This window comes from Vicugna pacos, chromosome 4 (genome assembly GCF_048564905.1).
Source record: "Vicugna pacos chromosome 4, VicPac4, whole genome shotgun sequence".
Classification (NCBI taxonomy): Eukaryota; Metazoa; Chordata; class Mammalia; order Artiodactyla; family Camelidae; genus Vicugna; species Vicugna pacos.
Window position 1 is genome coordinate 21,654,949 of NC_132990.1, and position 20,895 is coordinate 21,675,843.

The following is a 20,895-nucleotide window of genomic DNA, read 5'->3' on the forward strand; positions in this document are numbered from 1 at the left end:
TTCCTCACTTTCCGGCATCTGTGGTTGTCTCAAACTTTGTCCTCTGGTTCTTCAGTCAAGAAAGATGGAAGGTTTTCTGTTCCCATTTTAGCTGCCCTGCCTGGCACAGATTGGAGCCTGCCTTCAGATTGGAAACGCTGGGAAAAAAAAAAAAGGGAACTTACACAGACTCACCCAGTACCATTCTCTTCTTCACCTGTTGGTTCTACTTCAGAATCTGCCTGTCTTGGTTGCTCTTTAGTGCTCACAGGTAGTTGCTTTTCACATTTTGTCCAGAGTTTATATGAAACAGTGACAGGTGTTATCTTCAGCTTTAGTGTAGTTTGGGAGATGAGAGAGTAGAGAGGGAGACGGGTACAGTCAGCCCTCCAGCTCTGTGGGTTCCACATCCATGGATTCAACTAAATGTAGATTGAAAATAAATAATTTCAGAAAGTTCCAAAAAGCCAAACTTGAATTTGCTATGCACTGGCAATTATTGACATAGCCTTATATTGTATTGGATATTATAAGTAATTTAGAGATGATTTAAAGTGTACGAGGGAGTATCTGTAGGTTATATGCAAATTCTGTACCATTTCATATAAGGGACTTGAGCATCCATGGATTTTGGTATCTACAGGAGGTCCTGGAATTAGTACCCCACAGATACCAAGGGGTGTCTGTACTGTGTAATTTAAATTCTGGAGGCATATACTTGGAGCCCCATCTGTCACAGGGAAGATAAGAAGGGCTCAGTATGTCCTTATCAAGGTCAGGGGCACAAAGCAAGCCCCATGAATCAGTCTAGGGATCTTTCTTAGTGTACTGGAATGGGCTCCTCTGCCTGTCTGCGGTGACATAGTGGTTTCTTCAGAGGATTCCTGTAACCTGGGGGAGTTTCAGGATTAGGTGTGTGAGTCACAGAATCAAATCAATTGACACACAAAGAGCAAAGCCCCATAGAAGAGATGAAGAGGACAAATCACGAGGAGGAGTATCAAAGGAGTCAAGGGAGAGAGTATTACAAAAATGAGTGAGAGGATGGATGCTGTGAAGATGGTGCATGAGGATAAAGGCCCCGGGAGCAGTGACTGGGTTTGGAAATAAGGTGGTACTTTGGAGGGCTTGGCTTGAGCGAGGAGTGAGTAGAATCAGATTTGACGGGTGGAGCATGAGTAAGGGATGAGGAGGGCAAGTCTGTATCTGTAGACAGCCCTTTCTAGAGGAGAGAAGGGGAGGGGAAAGGACCAGAGGGGAGTGGACTCCTGGGATGATTGTTTTAGTGTATTGTTTTCCTATAAAAATGAGAAAGTCTGGAGCATGTTTAAATACTAACAGAAAGGATCCAGTAGGAAGAAAGGTTAAACCACTGACGGGCTCCTCAGGGAGGGGTCCTTGAGAAAGACAGAGGAGATTTAAGGCAGAGGTAAAGAAGACTGGCTTTAGGTAAGATGGGGAACTCTTTGTTGAGGTATAGTTGATGTACAATATTATACAAGTTACAGGTGTAGTGATTAATAATTTTTAAAGGTTATACTCCATTTATAGATATTTAAAAATATTGGCTATATTCCCTGTATTGTATAATATATCCTTGTAGTTTATTTTACACATAATAGTTTGTACCTCTTAATCCCCTACCCCTATATTGCCCTCCCCTCTTCTCTTTCCACTGGTAACTACTAGTTTGTTCTATCTGTGCATCTGTTTCTTTTTTTGTCATATTCACTGGTTTGTTGCAATTTCTAGATTCAACACATGTATGTGATATCATACTGTATTTGTCTTTCTCTGTCTGACTTTATTTCACTTAGATGAATGTCCTCCAAGTCCATCCATGATGTTGCAAATGGCAAAAGTTCATTCTTTTTTATGGCTGAGTAGTATTCCAGTGTATATATGTACATACCACATCTTTATCCAGTCATCTGTTGATGATGATCAACATGACGATGAACACACTTAGGTTGACTCTATATCTTGGCAATTGTAAATAGTGCTACTGTGAACATTGGGGTGCAAAGCATCTTTTCAAATTAGTGTTTTTGTTTCTTTTCATTGTAATTGCTGGGTCATATGGTAGTTCCATTTTTAGTTTTTTGAGAAACCTCCATACTATTGTCCACAGTGGCTGCACCAATTTACATTCCTATCAACAGTGTAGGAGGGTTTCCTTTTCTCCACATCCTCGCCAACATTTGTTGTTTGTATTCTTTCTGCTGATAGCCATTCTGACAGGTGTGAGGTGATATCTCATTGTGGTTTTGATTTGCATTTCCTTGACAGTTAGCATTGTTGAGCATCTTCTTGTGTGCCTGTTGGCCATCTGCATGTCTTCTTTGGAAAAAATGTCTGTTTGGATCTTTTGCCCATTTTTTAATCAGAGTTTTTTTTTGAAGTTGATTTGTATGAGCTATTTATATACATTGGGTATTAACCCCTTATCGGTCATATCTTTTGCAAATATTTTCTCCCATTCTGTACATTATCTTTTCATTTTGTCAATAGTTTCCTTTGCTGTGCAAAAACTTTTAAGTTTAATTAGGTCTCATTTGTTTTTGTTTTTATTTTCTTTGCTTTAGGAGACAGATCCAAAAAAAATATTGCTACAATTTATGTCAAAGAGCATTGTCTATGTTTTCCTCTAGGAATTTTATGGCTTCTGGTCTTTCATTTAGAACTTTAATCCATTTTGAGTTTATTTTTGTATATGGTGTCAGAGAATGTTCTGATTTCATTGTTTTACACCAGGCTGTCCTGTTTTCCCAGAACCATTTATTGAAGAGACTGTCTTTTCTCCATTGTGTATTCTTGCCTCCTTTGGCGTAGACCGATTGACCATCTGCTGTGCATGGGCTTATTTCTGGACAGGAACTTGTCTTAAAATCGATTCCATTTAATATTATTGACTATTTGGGCATACTAACAAATTCTGAAGTTTGCATTGGTCAACATTAAAAATGGATTAAAAAAGAAGTATTGCGTGGCCCCTTTATCATGGTGAAAATAGCCTCTTCTCACTTCCAGGCTCATGACCCTTGTTAGCTGTTAGGTTATAGTTTCTTTCCTTTTGCCAGGCTCCTGTCAAAAACCTTTCTTTAGCTTTGCCTAATGACTGGAAATCAAACTGTTACGACTTCCCAGCAGGCCCGCTTTAACCTTTCCTTAACTCATAGTTTAACTCGGGGCCTTCCACATTAGATAAGTTTTATGGCTACGCACCTAAAAGAAACTTAATATCTTTGACCAGTTGTTTTCTTGGTTCACAGTCAGAATAGGGACAGGGACCAGGAAATAGACCACAGGAAGAGAGGGAAGTGTTCTGAAAAAGAAAAAAATAAAAGCTACTAAATTTGAGCAATTTCTGGGAAGAATAAAATACTTTTACGTGAACTAAAAGGCTGTAAGATTATGTGAGGTTGGGGACACGCAGTTATGTTGTGGTTAATGATAGGTTTCCGTGAATGTTCTCAACATAAAAACATAATGAGGAGACACATAAATTCTGATTAAATTCACTCTTAGGTCACAGTAAATATTTTTGGATGGAGGATAAATGAATTAAACTTTAAACTTTTTTCTTCTCTTCAGAGGTATATTACCAACCCCCCGCCCCCAGCCCCGCCAAATCATTTGCCTTAGTTATAGCTGGTCAGTAAATTCAACTGTAGATGTCCTTTTAAAACAGAACTTGAGTTTTGTGCTGGAAAGGAGAGTCAGTTGACAATTTCATTCCTTAAACGTGGTAAACAAGAATTTTGCTGCATTGTGTTTTGCTTTTGAGAAATCAAGCTTCAGGAAAGTCCATGGATTGGTGAGTTTGGCTGTGGGTGTTTATTAGTTTTCCTGTAGAAATAGCAGGAAATGGGGATATCAGCACATTTTAGTTGCCAGAGAGATGGGGCGCCCTGGTAGGAAGGTTCTCGCAGCATCTCTGGGAGGAAGTTGGTTCCCTGAGTAGAAGCTCACAGCAGGAGAGGCTGTCACGGCCTGTGTGCAAGGGTCCCAGGGTGCTGTGGGCCTGTGACAGGAGACTGCTGCTGGCTGCTCTGGGGTTGGGAGGGGGCCCCACGGGGCAGCTGGGGCATCAGCCTTGTCCCTCATGACCCCTGCCCCTGGTATCCCATGACACTCTTTCTTGGGAGCAGAGAGGGCTGGACCCTTGGGTCACCATCAGTGAGCACAGGTTTGTAAGGAGCTGTGTGGTCTCAGGCTGCCTCCAGACCCCACTCCACCGCTTTGCAGTTAACAGGTTTTCACCCAGGGTTTTCAGGGCTTTTCCGTTTCTCTCTGCAGCCTAGGGACTGAGGTTCCCAGCTCCCTGCTGCAGTGGGGTTAGCACTGAACAGACACCAGCCTGAGGTCCTTGCACACTAAGAAGGGTGGAAGCGTGGAGCTGACTCTTGGGTTCTTGCTCAGCCTGTTCCCTCCAGCCGCCTCAGGTCCCTGGGCTTCCTCTTGCTGTTGGCTGACCTGCCCCCCGCCCCACTCCCCCAAGGGAGCCCAGGCCACAGGCCGGGTAACTGCTGCTGAGATGTATTTTTAAATCTACCTAGAGGGTGTTACCAGGAGTTCAACTGAAGCATCTCCTATTTCCCCCTTCAAGCCCTAGAGAGACTAATTCCCTGCTTCCTAACTCCCTCCTCCCATCCTACCAAGCATTTTCAGGCCCCGGTTTGGGTTTATTGACAATCATGTGTATAATTCATGCGAGACAGGTTACAGCGGAGCGTGTTACCTCTGCTAGTCAAGCATGGCTCAGTCACGCTGCTCCAGATTTCAGCCGGGAAGTAGGTTTTATTAGTGTTTGGGCCTGATGTTTTCCTGTCCGGAAACCTTCCCCTTCCCTTGGCGAGGCTGTTTTGGCAAGCACCGTCAGGGAAAACCTACCTTCTCCTTGTCTAGTTGGATGACTAGGTTCCAGGCAAAGACAGGCTGTTGTGTAAAGCAGAAGCCCTTGGGGCGGGGTTGGGGGTGGTGGAGGGAGATGTTTGCTCAAGAGAGTTTGCCTGGGGCAGCAGGAGGCTGAGACCGCCCTGGTGGGTGGTGCGTACCCAGGCTGAGCCCTGCTGTTGCAGGGTGCTCCGTGGTGGTGGTGGGGGTGGTGGTGGTGGTGGTGGTGGTGCCGTGCAGTGGCATCACCTTTAGGACTGGGATGCTTTGGGAAGGGACTACTTCCTGTTCAGTGAAGAGCATCATGCCTTTTCTATCCCATTGTTTTCATGTACCCTGAAATAATGGGGGTACTGATGCCCGAAAGCCAAGGAATGAAAGATGCATTATCTCCATTTCTTGTCCTTTTCTTCTGGGTTTTCTGTAAGATCAAGTAGAGGAAGGAGGTAAATGTAAATATCAGCAGGAGCCATTGGGAGCGCAGAGGAGGAGGAGGTGGTACCTGAAAAATGCGAGTTAGCTCCACAGTGAGCAGGTTGGTGAAGAAGGTGGGGAGAGCTGGCGCAGGAGAGAGACCTTCTCAGTGGTCCAGAGTGGCGCGAGGGGAGAGCGGAGAGATGGGGTTGAGGAGAAAGGCGGTGGCAGGTCCAGGAAAACTTCCATACCGTGCTAGAAAGTTGGGTTTTATCTGGAAGATTTTTAAGCTGGGGAGTGAAGTGGCGGGATTTTTGTTTTAGAGAGTTTGCTTTGGCCTCACTCTGAGGATTGAAGTAGGAGTGGCGGAAGGATGCAGGGAGCCCAGGTGATAGGTGTCACATGACCACCTGAGAAATGCTCAGCCTGGACCTAGGGGGAAAGACAGACCAACGAGGTGGGGGGGGGGCCGTGCTTGGTGAATGACTGTCTGGAGCCATGGGGGTTGGGAAGGCGCAAGTCCAGGCACCTGACTTGGATGAGAAGTGAGTGGTGGTGTCTTCCTTGAAAGTGGGAAATAGGAGGAGGTGCAATTAAGGGATAAAAGAGAGGGTGACTTGTCAGCAAGCATTTGTAGAATTGGGTGGAATGGAAACCATGAGTCTGATTCCCAGGCAAGGGCCCCATGACACGTGCTTATACTTACCTTACAGGAGAGATTTTGGGCCTCACAAAGTGTTACCCGTGAAGATCCACCAGCCCAACCAGTTTGTCCCAAGTGAAGAGCATATGGATCTGCTCACAACGTATAAACAAGATTACAACCCCTACCCTATCTGTCGTGTGGACCTCATCAAACCTCGGGACAGCAAATACCCATGTGGTGATAAGATGGAGTGCCTACCTACTTATAAAGGTGGGAGCGTGCCTGAGGGGGAGGAGGGGCTGTGCCAGTGTGCAGGTCAGGAAATGGGTTTTATACACTGCCCTCCAACCCCGCGCCATAATGTTGAAGTTCGGCAAACGACTTTCTGTGGCTGAATCTGGCCTGTAGCCTGTTTTGGTACAGCTGGAGAGCTAAGAGTGGCTTTAAAATTTTTGAATGATTTAAAAAAAAATGAGAAAAAGGCTGTTATTTTAGGGCATGTGTATGTGATATGAAATTCAAAGTTCAGGGTTCATAAGTCTGTTCTATTGAAACACAGCCACACCCACTTATTTTATGCATCACCTGTGGCTACCTGTGTGCTACCACGGCGAAGGTGAGTAGCTGTGACAGAGACCGAAGACATTTAATATCTGGTCTCATAGAAAATATTTGCCGACACCTGCCTCAGCTTGCTGTTTGAATCCTGTATTGGGGAAGCATTTCAAGTTTAAGCTAAGTTGGGTTCCACCACTGATGGATTCATTCATGCATTTAAAAATTATTAAAATGTAACATACAGAAAAATGTACAAATATGATTATACAGACCAGTGAATTTTGAGTGAACATACATACAAATAGGACCCAGACTGAGAAATATGGCACTGATACTCCCATCCAGTAACTGTCCCCATCCAGGATAGAATCATCATGCTGACTTTTAACATCATAAATTAGTTTTGTCAATTTTGAGCTTCAAATAAGTGAATTGCATTCATTCTGTACTGAGCATCTACTGCATTCCAGGCACGGTGTTAGGAGCTGGGAAGGGAGCATCATGACCTGCCCGTGACTTCATAGTCTAGCGGGGGAGAGAGGATGTGGAGCTGTAAGTGTGGTGCGAGCCGTGTAGCAGTTGCCCACTCTCTGGAGTGCAAGCTGTGAGGCTGAGACCGTGGGAATGGAGGCCAGGTTTGTGCCAGTAACTTTGCAGCTTTCGATGCACGTGGTTGTCCAAAGAATATGTGCTAACCTGTTGCTGTCGCATGTTTGTGGATCTCTAAATGACTGCGACGAGAGTGGTTTTATTCAGCCAAGCCAAGGCTTAGCAGAGGGGAGGTGGGGAGGCTGGAGAGGATGCAGCCATCTTCCTGAAGCCCTTACAGGAGCTCCAAGTCTGTTATTCTGGAAGATTCCTCATGTGACTGAGCGTCTCTGCCTTTCTTTTTCCTTTTATCCTTTACCTTTGTGTCGTCCTTTTCCATTCTTCCAGAGCCACCTTCTGCCAAGCCACATCATCAAACCCCCTAGTGGCTCCACCTTCATGTCCTCCGACATCCAGTTCTTCTGGCTTGCTCTCTATTTATGTGACAGTCCTGGCCTCGTTGGGACCTCCCGCCCACCGATGCCTCAGTCTCCCTTCTCACTGTCAGCCCTTCCGGTGTCTGTTCCCCGTGTAGCCTACTCCCTGTTAGGTAGCCCATCTTTACTCCCCTACTCTCCTGTCCTTCTGTTGCTTCCTCCTGGCAACAATCTAACCCCGCCTTACCCCCATCGATACCTGGACACAGCTGAGCATCTCTCCAGTCTTGTCAGCGTGTATCTGTTGTCCACAGAAAGGAACCAGAGAGGTCTTTTGAAAATGGAAATGGCAGTTGTATCTGATCTCTTCTCTACTTACAGCTCCTCAAATAATTGTTTCTTAGGATAAAATTGCAAACCTTTACCAACTCCTGAGATGCCTTTCAAATTTTGGCTCTTCCTCTTTGAACTCCTCTACTCCGGCCACAGGAACTTCTTTCAGATCCTTTCCTCCATTTCCTTTCTGTCTCAGGGCATTTTGCACTGCTAGGCCCTCTGTATGGAGCCCTCCTCCCTTCCCCCATCCAGTCCTCATCCTTCAGCGAGTGGTGGAAACATCACCCCTTCAGAGGGCCTCCCAGGCCTTCCCCAGTGCCAGACCAGACACACCGTGTTAGATGTTCTAAGAGTGACTTGTATTCCTCATTTTGTAATTCACTGTGTAATTTTGTTTAACATTGTCTTCTTGGCCATCCTACAAACCCCAAGAGGGCAGAGATCTCTTTCCTTGCCAGTTGCCCTCAAGAAGGCAGGCACCATGGCAGACGCTTTACGAAGGAGTCAGCACGAGTTGGGTGCGTGGTGGGGCGGCACTCATGCCTCTGCAGGGCTCCTCTGTCTTCCTCTTATCCAATGTTTCTGGAGAGCAAAAAATGGGCACTGAGCAGGTAGGAAAGAAGAGGGCAAAGCCAGGGCCCTAACCTTCAGCAGGGGAGGGGGCAGGATTGCCATGGTGCACATCCAGCTACATCCTCTCCTTTCCGCATCCTCTCTGTGGGTCACCCAGATTTATGAATCTTGGCAAAGTTAGAGGCTCTTCAGGGCAACTGCCTGCTCTGCTCCGTTTCCCTTCCCCTGCTGGCCCTAGGTGCAAGGAGAAGTGTGGGGTGAGAAATGCTCCTTGCCTTACTTAGAAGTTGGCAAGGATGGAGTAGCCCAGTGGCATGGTTTAAAGGGCAGTCCCCCCAGTCCTCCTACAAAATACTCACCCCTCAGAGCAAACACACAGAAAAAGAAAACAATCTAATACTTAGGCTTTAATCTGTCCCACGTTCCTCCCCTTCTCCAAACAGTTACATCTCAGATTGCCCTCTGCAAACCAGAGAGCAGAATTCTCCTGCTAAAATTGCATCATGGCTAACTTTTTCCTATTGAGAAAGTTAACATCGAGAAAGCCCTATTCTTTCCTCTTTAATTCTTCTTAAACTTCTGGCCCCTGCTGACTGCTTATCTGCTTACACAGAATTAATGAGCGAACACCAGTGAGGTATCAGCGGGACTGTTCTGAACCAGACATGCTTAGACCTTCAGTTCTGTTCTGGATCCATGTGTGCTTGAGGGTGGATTTCATTGTTCTCCTCTGCGATTCAGACTTGAAAACAAAGAAATCAGCTTGTAGCTGAAGGAAACATATTTGTAGTTAGAATTGACCTAGAGGTGCCAGTTTGCAACCTATCTGTCTTACTAGTTTTTTTTTTTTGAGTAATACTTATCAGATTCTGTTAATTTAAATGATTAATTTGTTCCCTTCCTCCCCTGATAATGGCTTCTGAAACTGGGCCTAGAATGCCAAACATGTATTCTCAGTTTTTAACACAGGGGATGCCTCAAAGAAGATGTATTTAGTGAGGGAATAAATGAATGAGTGGTTCTAGGTGACACAGTTTGGCATTAGATTTACACAGATCCCCACTCAACCTGTTACTCTGTGGGTCCAGGCCAAGTGTAGGAGTGAAGCTTGGGGAAGACCCACGACATTTACTCTGCCCTTTGGTTGGTCCTGCACAACCTCATGCATGTTTGAGGGGCCACATCCTTGCCTTATCTCTTGGTTTATTACTCACTTGATGACTTGTTCCTCTCATGGAAATTTGCTTCCATAAGTCTTCCTTCATGGTTTTATGGCCATATATTGATTCTCCTTCCAAAGGGGGTGGAAAAAAGAAACCTATGATCGAGGTCTTTAAATATATGTATTTCAGTGGGTGCATCTGTATTATGTCTATATGCTCTGCTTACTGTGGTTCCATAGGAAAAATATGCAAACTTTTCTCTTTCTGCTCTTATGGCCAGCGCCTTTACTGGGCTTGAGAAAACCACCAGTAAAATATGCTCCAGCAGCATTTGGTTGTAATTTTGACATTTTCAAAACACTGTGCAATTGGAAAGATTGAGAGTGTAATTACTTGATGCTCAGCTTTAGGTTTAGCTAAGTTTTTTTTTTTTTTAAGACATTATTGAATGGAATCCCTTTTAAAGAGATTCTTGCCAATTAACCATATGACACTCTGGCCCTGAAGGGCTTGTCCTGATGGCTTTTCAGGCATGTGAATAGTTTGTCTTGTGGAATTCTGAGGTTTTCAGGGTCCTGTGGAGGTGTTTTTTAATAATATATGCTGGATGGAGGAAGTTAGGAGGTTGGATAATAATGTGGTTTCAACTGTATTGTTGGGTATCAGAAATCACACGAGGCAACTTTCAGTTTAGGAACCTGTTTTCTTAACACTTCATCCATCACGGAAGAGGGCCAGGAAACCCTGTCTTCCCACCCCCGTGCACCTCAAGGCAGAGTGTAGGCACCTACAGGTAGATGCCCCTGTTTCAGTGAGGCTTGAAGTCTGAGGGGGAAACATGTGGTTTGTATTCAGCAAGATGGTTCCTTCTAAAGCCCCTAATGTTTTCAAGATGCTGATAGAGCCATTAATGGCTCTTGGAGAAAGATTAGATTTTCAATTAAAATGAAGCCAATTTAAAATAAATAGTTGGTAGTATTATTAGCCTAAAATAAGCTTAAGAGGGTGCCTGGGGGTGGGAATGTCAGGACTTAACAGAGTGGTAGAGTGAGGAGCTTGACAAATTCTCTTCCCCAAAAAAGCAACAATAAAACTGGACAAAATAGTAAAAATCAACCGTTTTAGGGTCTGGAAATCAACCAACGGCATACAACAAATTGAGAAGCATTTATTCAAGAAAAACTACTAAACCTTGGTTATGAACAGTGGGAGTGTGTGTTATTTTATCCTGGACTGCTTCTGTCACCCCCCCCCCGCCCCAGTTCCATCTATGTGGTGGTTCTGCCTGGGCAGGCTAGGCTGTGAAAACCGGCAGCTCTGCTGCCAGTGGGGGCTGATTGGAGTAAAGTGCATACCCGGGCATTTCAGTAAAAACAGTAGGGATCTCAATAGCAAAAAATTAGGAAGACAACTTCTGCAGTTAGTCTGAGGTTGCAGTACTAGTTGGAGCAAGCAGCAGGCCAGTAGACCAGTCAGATTTAACAAGGAGATCCAGAGAATGAGACAGACAGAGAGTGGGCCTTGATAAACTCATACATATTCCTTGTGGTCTGGAAGACTGTGCGTATGGGCAAAACAGTGTGCAGAGTCAAGAGAGATCAGAGAAAGGGCCTAGAAAGGGCTTACTCATCTTTCCTGACTGAATATGATGCCTAGTGCATGTGCGGAGCAGATGTGGCCAGCCCAGCAGAAAACAAAACCCAGGGAAGACTCGTAAACTGCCTAATCTTTGACTATGTTCTCCAACCCATACACAGATCCATTAGTAAGAGGTGAAAGCCTTAGTGGCTTAAGGTGCTTAAATATAACTTCTAAGTTAATTGTAGGCTGATGACTAGATTATGTTGGTATAGGGTGGCTCTAAGGAATCTAGACTTAAAAATAAAATAATTTAAAAAAGAAAAAAACTGAGCCAAGACATCAGTGGCCACACATTGCAGGGGAGATAAGACTCTAGAATTAGTGCTGGCAAGTCATTAAACAAACAGCAAAAAATACTTCCCAGTGGGAGATGAGAAACCAGAGTTGCTGCATCGTATTATCTAAAGTGCTGAGTTTTTAATGATTCACTAAGAGTCATAAAAAGAAGTAGGGAAGTGCGATTCATGAATAGTTTCTATTATTTTTTCCTATCTCTGAAGGGGCCCAGATGTTAGACTTAGCAGACAAATATTTCAAAATAGGTATTACACATATTTTCAAAGAACAACAGGAAACCACAGTTAAATAAATTATGACAACAATTACCCATCAAATAGGGAATACTATAAAGGGAAATCATAAAAAAGAATGGAATGAAAACTATAGTTGAAAGGACAATAATCAAAATAAAAAATTCATTAGAAGTGCTTATTAGCAGATATGAGCTGGCAGAAGAAAGAATCAGTGAAGATGGATATATCAAGAGAGGTTATCCAGTCTGAAGAATGAGAAACAATTGAGAAAAATGAACAGAAACTCCAGGACTTGTAAGATACCATTAAGTGTGGCAACAGACAGGTAATGGGAGCCTTAGAAGAAGAAAGGGGCAGAAAAACATTTAACTGTCAGAGCTCCTAAATTTCATGAAAAGTATTAATCTGTACATCCACGAAGCACAATCTAAATAGAGTAAATGCAAAGGGAGCCACACCTAGTCACATGATAGTAAAACTGTTGAAAGCCAAAGATCTGGAAGAAGCAAAAGAGAAACAACTCATCACATACAGGGAAATGAAAATAATTAATTTTCATTAGAAATAGTGGAGGGCTGAAGGTAGTGGGATGACATATTCAAAGTACTGAAGGGAAAAAAAAGAATTCTGTCAACCAAGAATTCTATAACTAGTAAAAGATAATGCTTCAAAAATGATAGAAAAATAAAGATATTGCCAGATAAAAAAAGACTGGGTGAATGTGTAGCTCACTGACTTGGCTTGCAAGAAATAATAAAGGAAGTCATTCAGATTGAAAGAAAATAATACAGAATGGTAACACAAATCCACACAAAGAAATAAAGAGCACTGATAAAGGTCATTATGGAGGTAAATATATACTTTTCTTTTAATTAAAAGGCAGTTACAGAACCAATAATTGTAAAACTGGGGTTTATGCTAGGAATGCAAGGTTGGTTTAACATCAGTAAACAAATTAATGTAATACACCATATTAATAAAGTAGAAGGCAAACCTACATGATTGAAAGTCACAGAGAAAGCATTTGACAAGATCTGATACCCATAAAAGCTCTCAACAAGCTAGGAATAGAAGGAAACTTCCTCAGCTTGATAAAGGGCTTCCACAGAAAACCCTATAGCTAACATCATATATAACGTGGGAAGACTTTCTCCCTAAAGTTGATAAGAAGGCTAGGATGTCACCTCTCACCAGTTTCATTCAACAGTGTATTGGAGGTTCTGGCCAGTGCAGTAATGCAAGAAAAACAAATGCATCTAAATTAGAGAGGAAGAAATAAAACTGTCTTTATTCCCAGATAAGATAATCCTAAGAAATCCACAAAAAACTATTAGAATATGAATTCAGGAAGGTGTCAGTGTTGAAGATTAATATACAGAAATAAATTGTATTTCTATGTATTAGCATTGAAAATCTGAAAACAAAATTAAGAAAACAGTTTTCTTAACAATAGCTTCAAAATAAGTAAAATATTTAGGATAAATTTTTTAAAAAGCAATGTAAGACTTGTACACTGTAAAGTACAAAATAGTGCTGAGAGAAGTTAAATAATATCTAAACAGATGATCAGAGTCATCTTATCATAGACTGGATGTTCATAGATGGGAAAATTTTGATATAGGTAAGATGGAGTTCTACCCAAATTGATTTATAGATTCAATGCTATTCCTATCAAAATTCCAGCAGGGTTTTTGTTGTTGTCATTTGTAGGTTGTCATTTTGTTTTGCTTATGGTTTCCTTTGCTGTGCAAAAGCTTACAGGTTTAATTAGGACCTGTTTGTTCATTTTTGCTCTTACTCCTTTTGCCTGGATAGACTGCCCTAGGAGAACATTGCTCAGATTTATGTCAAAATGTTTTGCATGTGTTTTCTTCTAGGAGATTTATGATGTCTTGTCTTACATTTAAGTCTTTAAGCCATTTTGAGTTTATTTTTGTGTATGGAGTGAGGGAGTGTTCTAACTTCATTGATTTAAATGCTACTGTCGAGTTTTCCCAGTACCACTTGCTGAAGAGACTGTCTTTTCTCCACTGTGTATTCTTGCCTCCTTTGTTGAAGATTAATTTACCATAGGTCTGTGGGTTTATTTCTGGGCTCTCTATTCTGTTTCATTGATCTGTATGTCTGCTTTTATGTCAATACCACACTGTTTTGATTACTGTAGCTCTGTCGTATTGTCTGAAGTTTGAGAGGGTTATTCCTCCAGCATCATTCTTTTTCTTCAAAATTGCTTTGGTAATTCTGGGTCTTGTGTGATTCCATATAAATTTTAGGATTGTCTGTTCTAGTTCTGTGAAAAATATCCTGGTTAATTTGACAGGGATTGCATTAAATCTGTAGATTGCCTTGGACAGTATGGCCATTTTAATGAAATTGATTCTTCCAATCCAAGAGCATAGTATATCTTTCCATTTCTTTAAGTCATCTTTAATTTCCTTAATCAATGTTTTATAGTTCTCCATGTATAATCTTTCACCTCCTTGGTCAGATTTCTTCCCAAGTATTTTATTGTTTTGAATGCGATTTTAAAAGGGATTGTTTCTTTACTTTCTTTTTCTGCTAATTCATTGTTAGTGTAAAGAAGTGCAACTGATATTTGTTAATCTTGTGTCCTGCTACCTTGCTAGATTCTTTTATCAGCTCTAGTAGTTTTTCTGTGGCGCTTTTAAGGTTTTCTATATATAGTATCATGTCCACATACAGTGACAATTCTCATATTCACATAGTGTCTTCCAATTTGGATCCCTTTTATTTCTTTTTGTTGCCTGAGTGCTGTGGTTAGGGCTGCCAAGACTATGTTAAATACAGGTGGTGGGAGTGGGCATCCTTGTCTTGTTCCAGATTTTAGTGGGAAGGCTTTCAGTTTTTCAGCGTTGAGTATTAGGCTGGCTGTGGGTTTGTCATGAATAGCTTTTATTATGTTGAAATATGTTCCATCTATACCCACTTTGGTAAGAGTTTTTATCATAAATGGGTGTTGAGTTTTATCAAATGGTTTTTCTGCATCTGTTGAGGTGATCATGCAGTTTTTGTCCTTTCTTTTGTTGATGTGGTGTATCACATTGATTGATTTGCATATGTTGAACCATCCTTGTGTCCCTGGGATGAATCCAACCTGATCATGGTGTATGATCTTTTTTATGTGCTGTTGGAGTCTGTTTGCTAATGCTTTGTTGAGGATTTTGATTACAGATAGTTGCACAGTTCTGTAAAAGCTATTGAATTGTGTATGTAAGATGGTGCATTTTATGTTACACAACTTATACCTCAGTGAAGCTGTTTTTGTTTTTTTAAGTGTGCCTATGGACTCCACTGGTTTTGGCTATGTACTTCCAAGACTGCTAGGAAGCTGCTTTGGTTCTAATCCGTTGTAAACTTGTAAGCAAGAGAATTCCCTGTGGATTCAGAGAGTTTGCTAGGGTTCCATATTGGTTACTTTAGAAGTAGTAATTGATGGACATGATGGGGGCAGTGTAGGACTTGGATGTGAGCCACGTATTATGAACAGAATGGCAACAGTGTAAGAGTGGCTGAATGGCAGGCTTGCTGTTTTATTTTACCTGAATTTCCAATTGCATAGCTGCTCGGAGGATCTGTGTGGTGAAGCTACTTTGAAAACCTCCGCAGTGCTGTCTGAGGCTGACATCTGCTCCTCAGGACGCACGGGGGTCGTCTCTAGAGCAGAGGTCCTTTGGGTGCAGGCCTCGTGTTAGCGTGGCCATCCCAGTTCCACAGCAGAAGTTCCTCTTGAGACAGACATCCCCTAGGTATAGCTGGCCAGCCTTTTCATTTTTAATAAGTGAAATACAGTGCTTCTGTGATACGGGCTGTCAGAAGAGCCTGGCTTTGGAGTAAACTATGTAGTTCAAATTCTAGCTCTTTACACCATAGCCTTGTGACTTCTGGGACAGTTTCTGAGCTTTGCTTTTGGAAATCTGTAAAATGGAGATAGTCGTATCATTACAAAGAGTTATTAATGAAGATGAAACATAATTGTGTATAAAAAGCCCTGAGCATAATTGGCTGACATAGTCGGTGTCCCTTAATTGTCAGACCCAGATAGTAGAGTGGATTAGAGCATGGATTCTGGATATGGATTTGCATCGATGCTTTTCTACTAATAGCCAAGTGACCTTGGGCAAGTTCCTTATTTTTTCTGTGGCTCTGTTTCTGCATGTATAAAATCCCACCTTATTAGGGATGCCTGAAGATTAAAAGAGTTAATATAGAAAGCGTTTAAAATACTGCCTATCACATAATCAGCTCCGCTGTTCTGTCACCAGCCAACACAGTGCCCTGATGCTCTTGGGGTGCCATATTTGATTTATGTGATTATATGTGTAGACTACAGGGACACGATGGCAGTCACCCAATCGACAGCCAGGGTTGTGAATCCCCTATCTCACTATACCCAGTGCTCCCTTCCAGTCACTCTGCTGATTCACAGGGGGCACCTTGCTCCCAGAGGAATGAAACCGTTTTTGGATCAGGTAAACCAGTGGTTGCACTCTCCTGTTGGAATCAGTTTTCTGGCTCCTCCCATAGCTGTGGACCCTCTAAAATCCCTGCATGCAGCATTGGTATGATGAGACTCCTGTGAATTTGTTCTGTGCAACAGCCTGCGTAAAGCTGAGGCATCACGCTCTTGGTTGAGGTGGTGGCAGCGATCTGCTCTGTTCTTCCTTTGTTCCTGGAACACCTCACTGGAGACTGGCTTGTGGCTTTGGGGCTCCTTGGAATACATGCAGGTTGAGTGACTTGATTTATGAGTAACTACCACTTCTGCTTTATTTTCAGCCGATTATTTACCCTGGAACCAACCAAGACGAGAACTGCTTCGTCCGCCACACAACTACCAGCCGGCATCAACCAAGTTTGATAGTAGAACCACACACCAGGACGACTACTCCATGAAGGGCCTAGTGAATACCGTGAGCTGTAAGCCTCCGGTGGTGCCCAAGCTCTGTCACGTCCCCCTGGAGGATCTGACCAACTACAAGATGAGCTACGTGGCCCACCCTTTGGAGAAGCGCTTTGTCTATGAGCCAGAGAAGTTCAGACCCTCTGAAATCCCCTTCGAAAGCTTCACCACCCACAAAGAGTCATACCGGGGCCTGATGGGGGAGGCAGCCAAGAGCTTGAAGCCTCCAGCCAGGCCTTGTGGGCGAGACACGCCTTTCTCAACCACCACCGAGTTTCGCGATAAGTACCAAGCTTGGCCAACGCCCCAGGTGTTCTCCAGAGCTCCCGCCGCCTACATCCCTCCTGAAGAGAAGATGGACCTTCTGACAACAGTGCAGGCCCACTACACGTACCCTAAGGGGGCCCCAGCTCAGTCCTGCCGACCAGTGCGCTCGGTCAAGAAGGGTGGCCGCTTTGAAAGCTCCACCACGACCAAAGATGACTACAGGCAGTGGGCCAGCGTGCGCACAGGGCCGGTCAGGCCTGTCCCCCAGCTGAACCTCCCCACCGAGCCCTTGGACTGCCTGACCACCACACGAGCCCACTACGTGCCCCACCCGCCCATCGCTACCAAAAGCTGTAAGCCCCCCTGGGCTGGCCCCCGAGGAAACATCCCTGTGGAGGGCCAGACCACGTACACCATCAGCTTCACGCCTAAGGAAATGAGCAGGTGCCTGGCTTCGTACCCGGAGCCCCCCGGCTACATCTTTGAGGAAACAGATGCTTTGGGGCACAGAATATACAGGCCAATTTCCCAGACAGGCTCTCGGCGGAGCAGCTGTCTTTCTGTGGGTGATTCGGAAAATCCCAACCAGCAGGAGTTGGCAGTCTCAGCTTGATTGTTAAAAATTATAATTTAGAAATTGCACAGTACTTTTAAAATCAGATGATTGAGTTATTTGTTGGATCAAAAAAAATTCCTCAAAATGAAAAAAAATCTTCGTCATCATTTCCAGGACGCTTGAATAAAATGAGAATTAGTTGACTCAAGGAAAATGACATTTAATCATTGGTTAATTAGTCCCCTTAACCCTTCCTTAACTGTCTCCCCCTCTGGGACCCTTTACCCTTGTGCTCACGAAATCAAAGCTGGTCTCTGAGGTTTTCCCCACCCAGAAGTATTTTATTAATTTAATCATTGTATAAATTGACATTATGATTAACCCTTGCCAAGTATGAAGTGCCAAAGAATAAACTTTATTTTGGGGGGATTGAATGTGCAGGTATGTGCTTTCACCCCACATGCTGTCTCTGCAGAGAGCAGGCTGTGTTCCTCGTGACCTTTGGGCAGATTTCAGGCTGACCTTCTCATTGCCTTCCTGTACTGATGGGAGTGCCTTGGGCCTGGTCTGGAGTCTTGTTTTGGGTTCTCTCTGCCCAGGGTTGCGTCACACATCATTTTTTAATCTCTTCACGTTGTGATGTACCAGCAAGAACAGTATTGTCTGATGTGGTGTGCGTCTAGTCCTGAGAGACGGAGGGGGAGGAAGAGACTCTATGGCAGTCCCAGGAGAACATGGACCTGCCAGACCTGTCCCACCCCAAACCAGTGCAGGCTCTGAGTCCAGGGAGGGCCAGTGGGGAAGGGACCCTTGGCAACCAGGCAGTCAGCAGCCAGTCCTTGGGCTGTGAGCTCTTCCAAATGCTCAGAACCTGGAAAAAATGGGTTGGGATCTACATCATGTTATACGGTTGATCTGGATGGCATCTGGATGCCTGCCCTGTGGGGTAAAGAAGCTCCGAGAGATTATACACCTTGCCTAGGGTCCCAGAGCTTGGAACACCAAAGCCACGATCGGAACCCAGGTCTTCTGTTTCAAGATCCAGGGCTCTTGGCTTCCCAATGCCAGGCACCTTCCATCTGGGATGTCTTGGACCTCATGGCTCCACAAACCACATCAGACCACGTTGTCTCTGTTTGAACTCTTTTCTGAAGTCTATTCAGCTAAAGGGAACTATGAAGTGGGGTAGGTTTCATTATTTGTGTTTCATCATTTTTCACAAATCAAAGAAATCTTGGCACTTGATTTAAAAACCAAATGGTGCTAAAATGCTTATAAAAATGCAGCAACCTCTTAAGCGCCAGCCCCTTGGCCTCTAGTATGGCTTCCCCAGAGAACAACTGTAAATTTTTTGATCTGTCTCTGCTAATATTTTCCTTCACATTCCTAAATAATGTACATATACTGCTGTCTGTTGACTCATCGATTTGAGACCTGGTCTGTTTTGGTGGATTAGGAGTTCTAATTCTTATACATTCCTTTCTTCTCTCCCCCTTCTTCTCATTATAGTTACATGACAGTGTGTGGTTGTATCAAAGCTAATAAGCTTTTCTAATGTTTCTGATGAGTGGGAGGAAGACTGAAGAAGGATGGATGGACCTGGCTGACTGAGGAGCACTGAGCCCTCTTGGGGTGAGAAATTTCCTTTGAGCCCTTCCTTTGTGACATTTGGGGTCACCTCCGGGGTGACCCCAGGCTAGCTGAGTCCCCCAGGGCATCCCTGCCTTGCATGTCTCTCTAGAATGTAAGGAATTGGCTCTTCCTTACTGTGAAAGTAGTTAGTACAAGTGAAAAATTCATGAAATAGGTAAAGAAGGACACAAGTGGCTGTTGCGGGTGCTAGTGGAATACGCTGGCTCAGAGCGCACAAGGGGAGTCCAGCAGACCCGGCTTGCATCTTGTCCCTTGTCACCCACTAGCTATGGGACCTTGTCCCATTTTTTAAAGTGTGGATAAAGCAATACTGGTCTCATGGTTTTGTTGTTTGGGTTGAATATAAGTCAGTCACTTCGACCTGGCTCACAGTGAATTCATTAAATGTAGGTGAGGATGAGGACAATGGTGGTGGTGATGAAGATGGTTGCTGAATTCTGCCTGCTGAATCTGCCTGTGATTTCATCGGTCGGTGTTTACAAGGTGCAGGTAAGGATAACTGCTCTTCTTTCAAGTTTTGTATATTTTGCAAAGTTAAAATACTTTTTTCATATAGTTGAATTACTTTCTAGTTGTTCTGAGTCAAGGTTGTTAACTGCCTCCCTGGAAATGTCATTTTAGGAAGTTAACTTGGGAACTTCCACAGGGAGGGAAAGAGAGGGTGAGCTGAGCCGACGGGGCCTTGCTTCCCCTCCCCTGCTCTGTCATAGCTGCTTCTTATAATCAGTTCTGTGTATTGGGCTTCCATATAGGGCTTTGTTGGAAAAAGATTCTTTTACAGCTGTGGAAACACATGTACCCTGTGCACACGCTGCTCTAATACCCCAGAGCCGCCTATTCAGCAAGCTTTGATGATCGAAGGCTTCAAACACATGGTCTTCTCTTGCAAATATGCACACATAATTTATGTCATATATTTCTTACCTGTTAGAATGAAGTGGGAGCTTAGTCACCTACCACAGCCCAGGGTTCTTTAAGGCTTTCGGCATGTTATAAAAGAAAACTGTTGGAGACCAAAAATAGAACACACAGAGAAAGGTTATGGCCAAACAGGGACCCTGCTCCAGAGCAGAATCCAGTACGCTCTGGGGATGAGGTTTTAGAGAGGAAAACAGGTAGGGCTTTTAAAGCCCAAAGGTGGCAAACTCTCCCATTTGAGGAAACTGGAGTTTCTGAGTGAGGCTGATTGGCAGGAGATAGGGGGGTTAGTTGGCGTGGAGCCCCTGTGTGGGGCGGATGTGGTCTGCTAGTTTGGGATATGGTACCCAGGAGCGTCTGCTGGGATGTCCCACTCCGATAGTGGTGTCTCCCTGCCTGTGCTGTGCGTGGGGCAGCCCCTGTGCCGGCAGGCTAGGTGGCCAGGGCAGGTCTTATCCCCTGGTTCACCTTCCAGCGGGGCCACCTGGGTGGGTAGACCTTGGCACATCACTTGTAATTTTTGGAGACCAGGAATCCCCTCTCTACTTTGCCTCCTAATTAAGGTATAAATACAGCATCAGGAACTCTCCGTTCTGCTGCTTGCCACATTTTCACAAGAGTCTTTGAATGTGGGCCCCCCTTTTTTGGCTTGGCTCTGAGATCTTATGCTGGGCAGTGGCTGGAGGGTGGGGAAGGTGGGACCCATTGTCAGTGATTCTTTCAGCAACCGCCATTTGTCACTCTGCTTTCTGAGGGACCTGGTATTGCCGATCGTGAACCCCGGCCAGGCTCTGTCCAGAGTTCTGCTCCCCATCAGCCCCAGCTTTCTTGCAGCGTTTTCATTCTGGTCTTGTAAGTTCTGCACGTGTCAGTCAT

General features: G+C 44.0%; 1 protein-coding gene across 1 annotated transcript in view; it reads left to right on the plus strand.

Moving 5' to 3' along the window:
- Nucleotides 1-17,651, plus strand: part of SAXO1 (stabilizer of axonemal microtubules 1) — an 86,104-nt gene extending 68,453 nt beyond the window's left edge. Inside the window, exons 3-4 of the mRNA XM_072959357.1 lie at nt 6,003-6,205; nt 16,502-17,651. Of these exons, the coding sequence (XP_072815458.1) occupies nt 6,003-6,205; nt 16,502-17,505 (1,207 nt within the window). The 3' untranslated portion in view covers nt 17,506-17,651. The remainder of the gene's footprint in view (nt 1-6,002; nt 6,206-16,501) is intronic.
- The last annotated feature ends 3,244 nt before the right edge of the window (nt 17,652-20,895 follow it).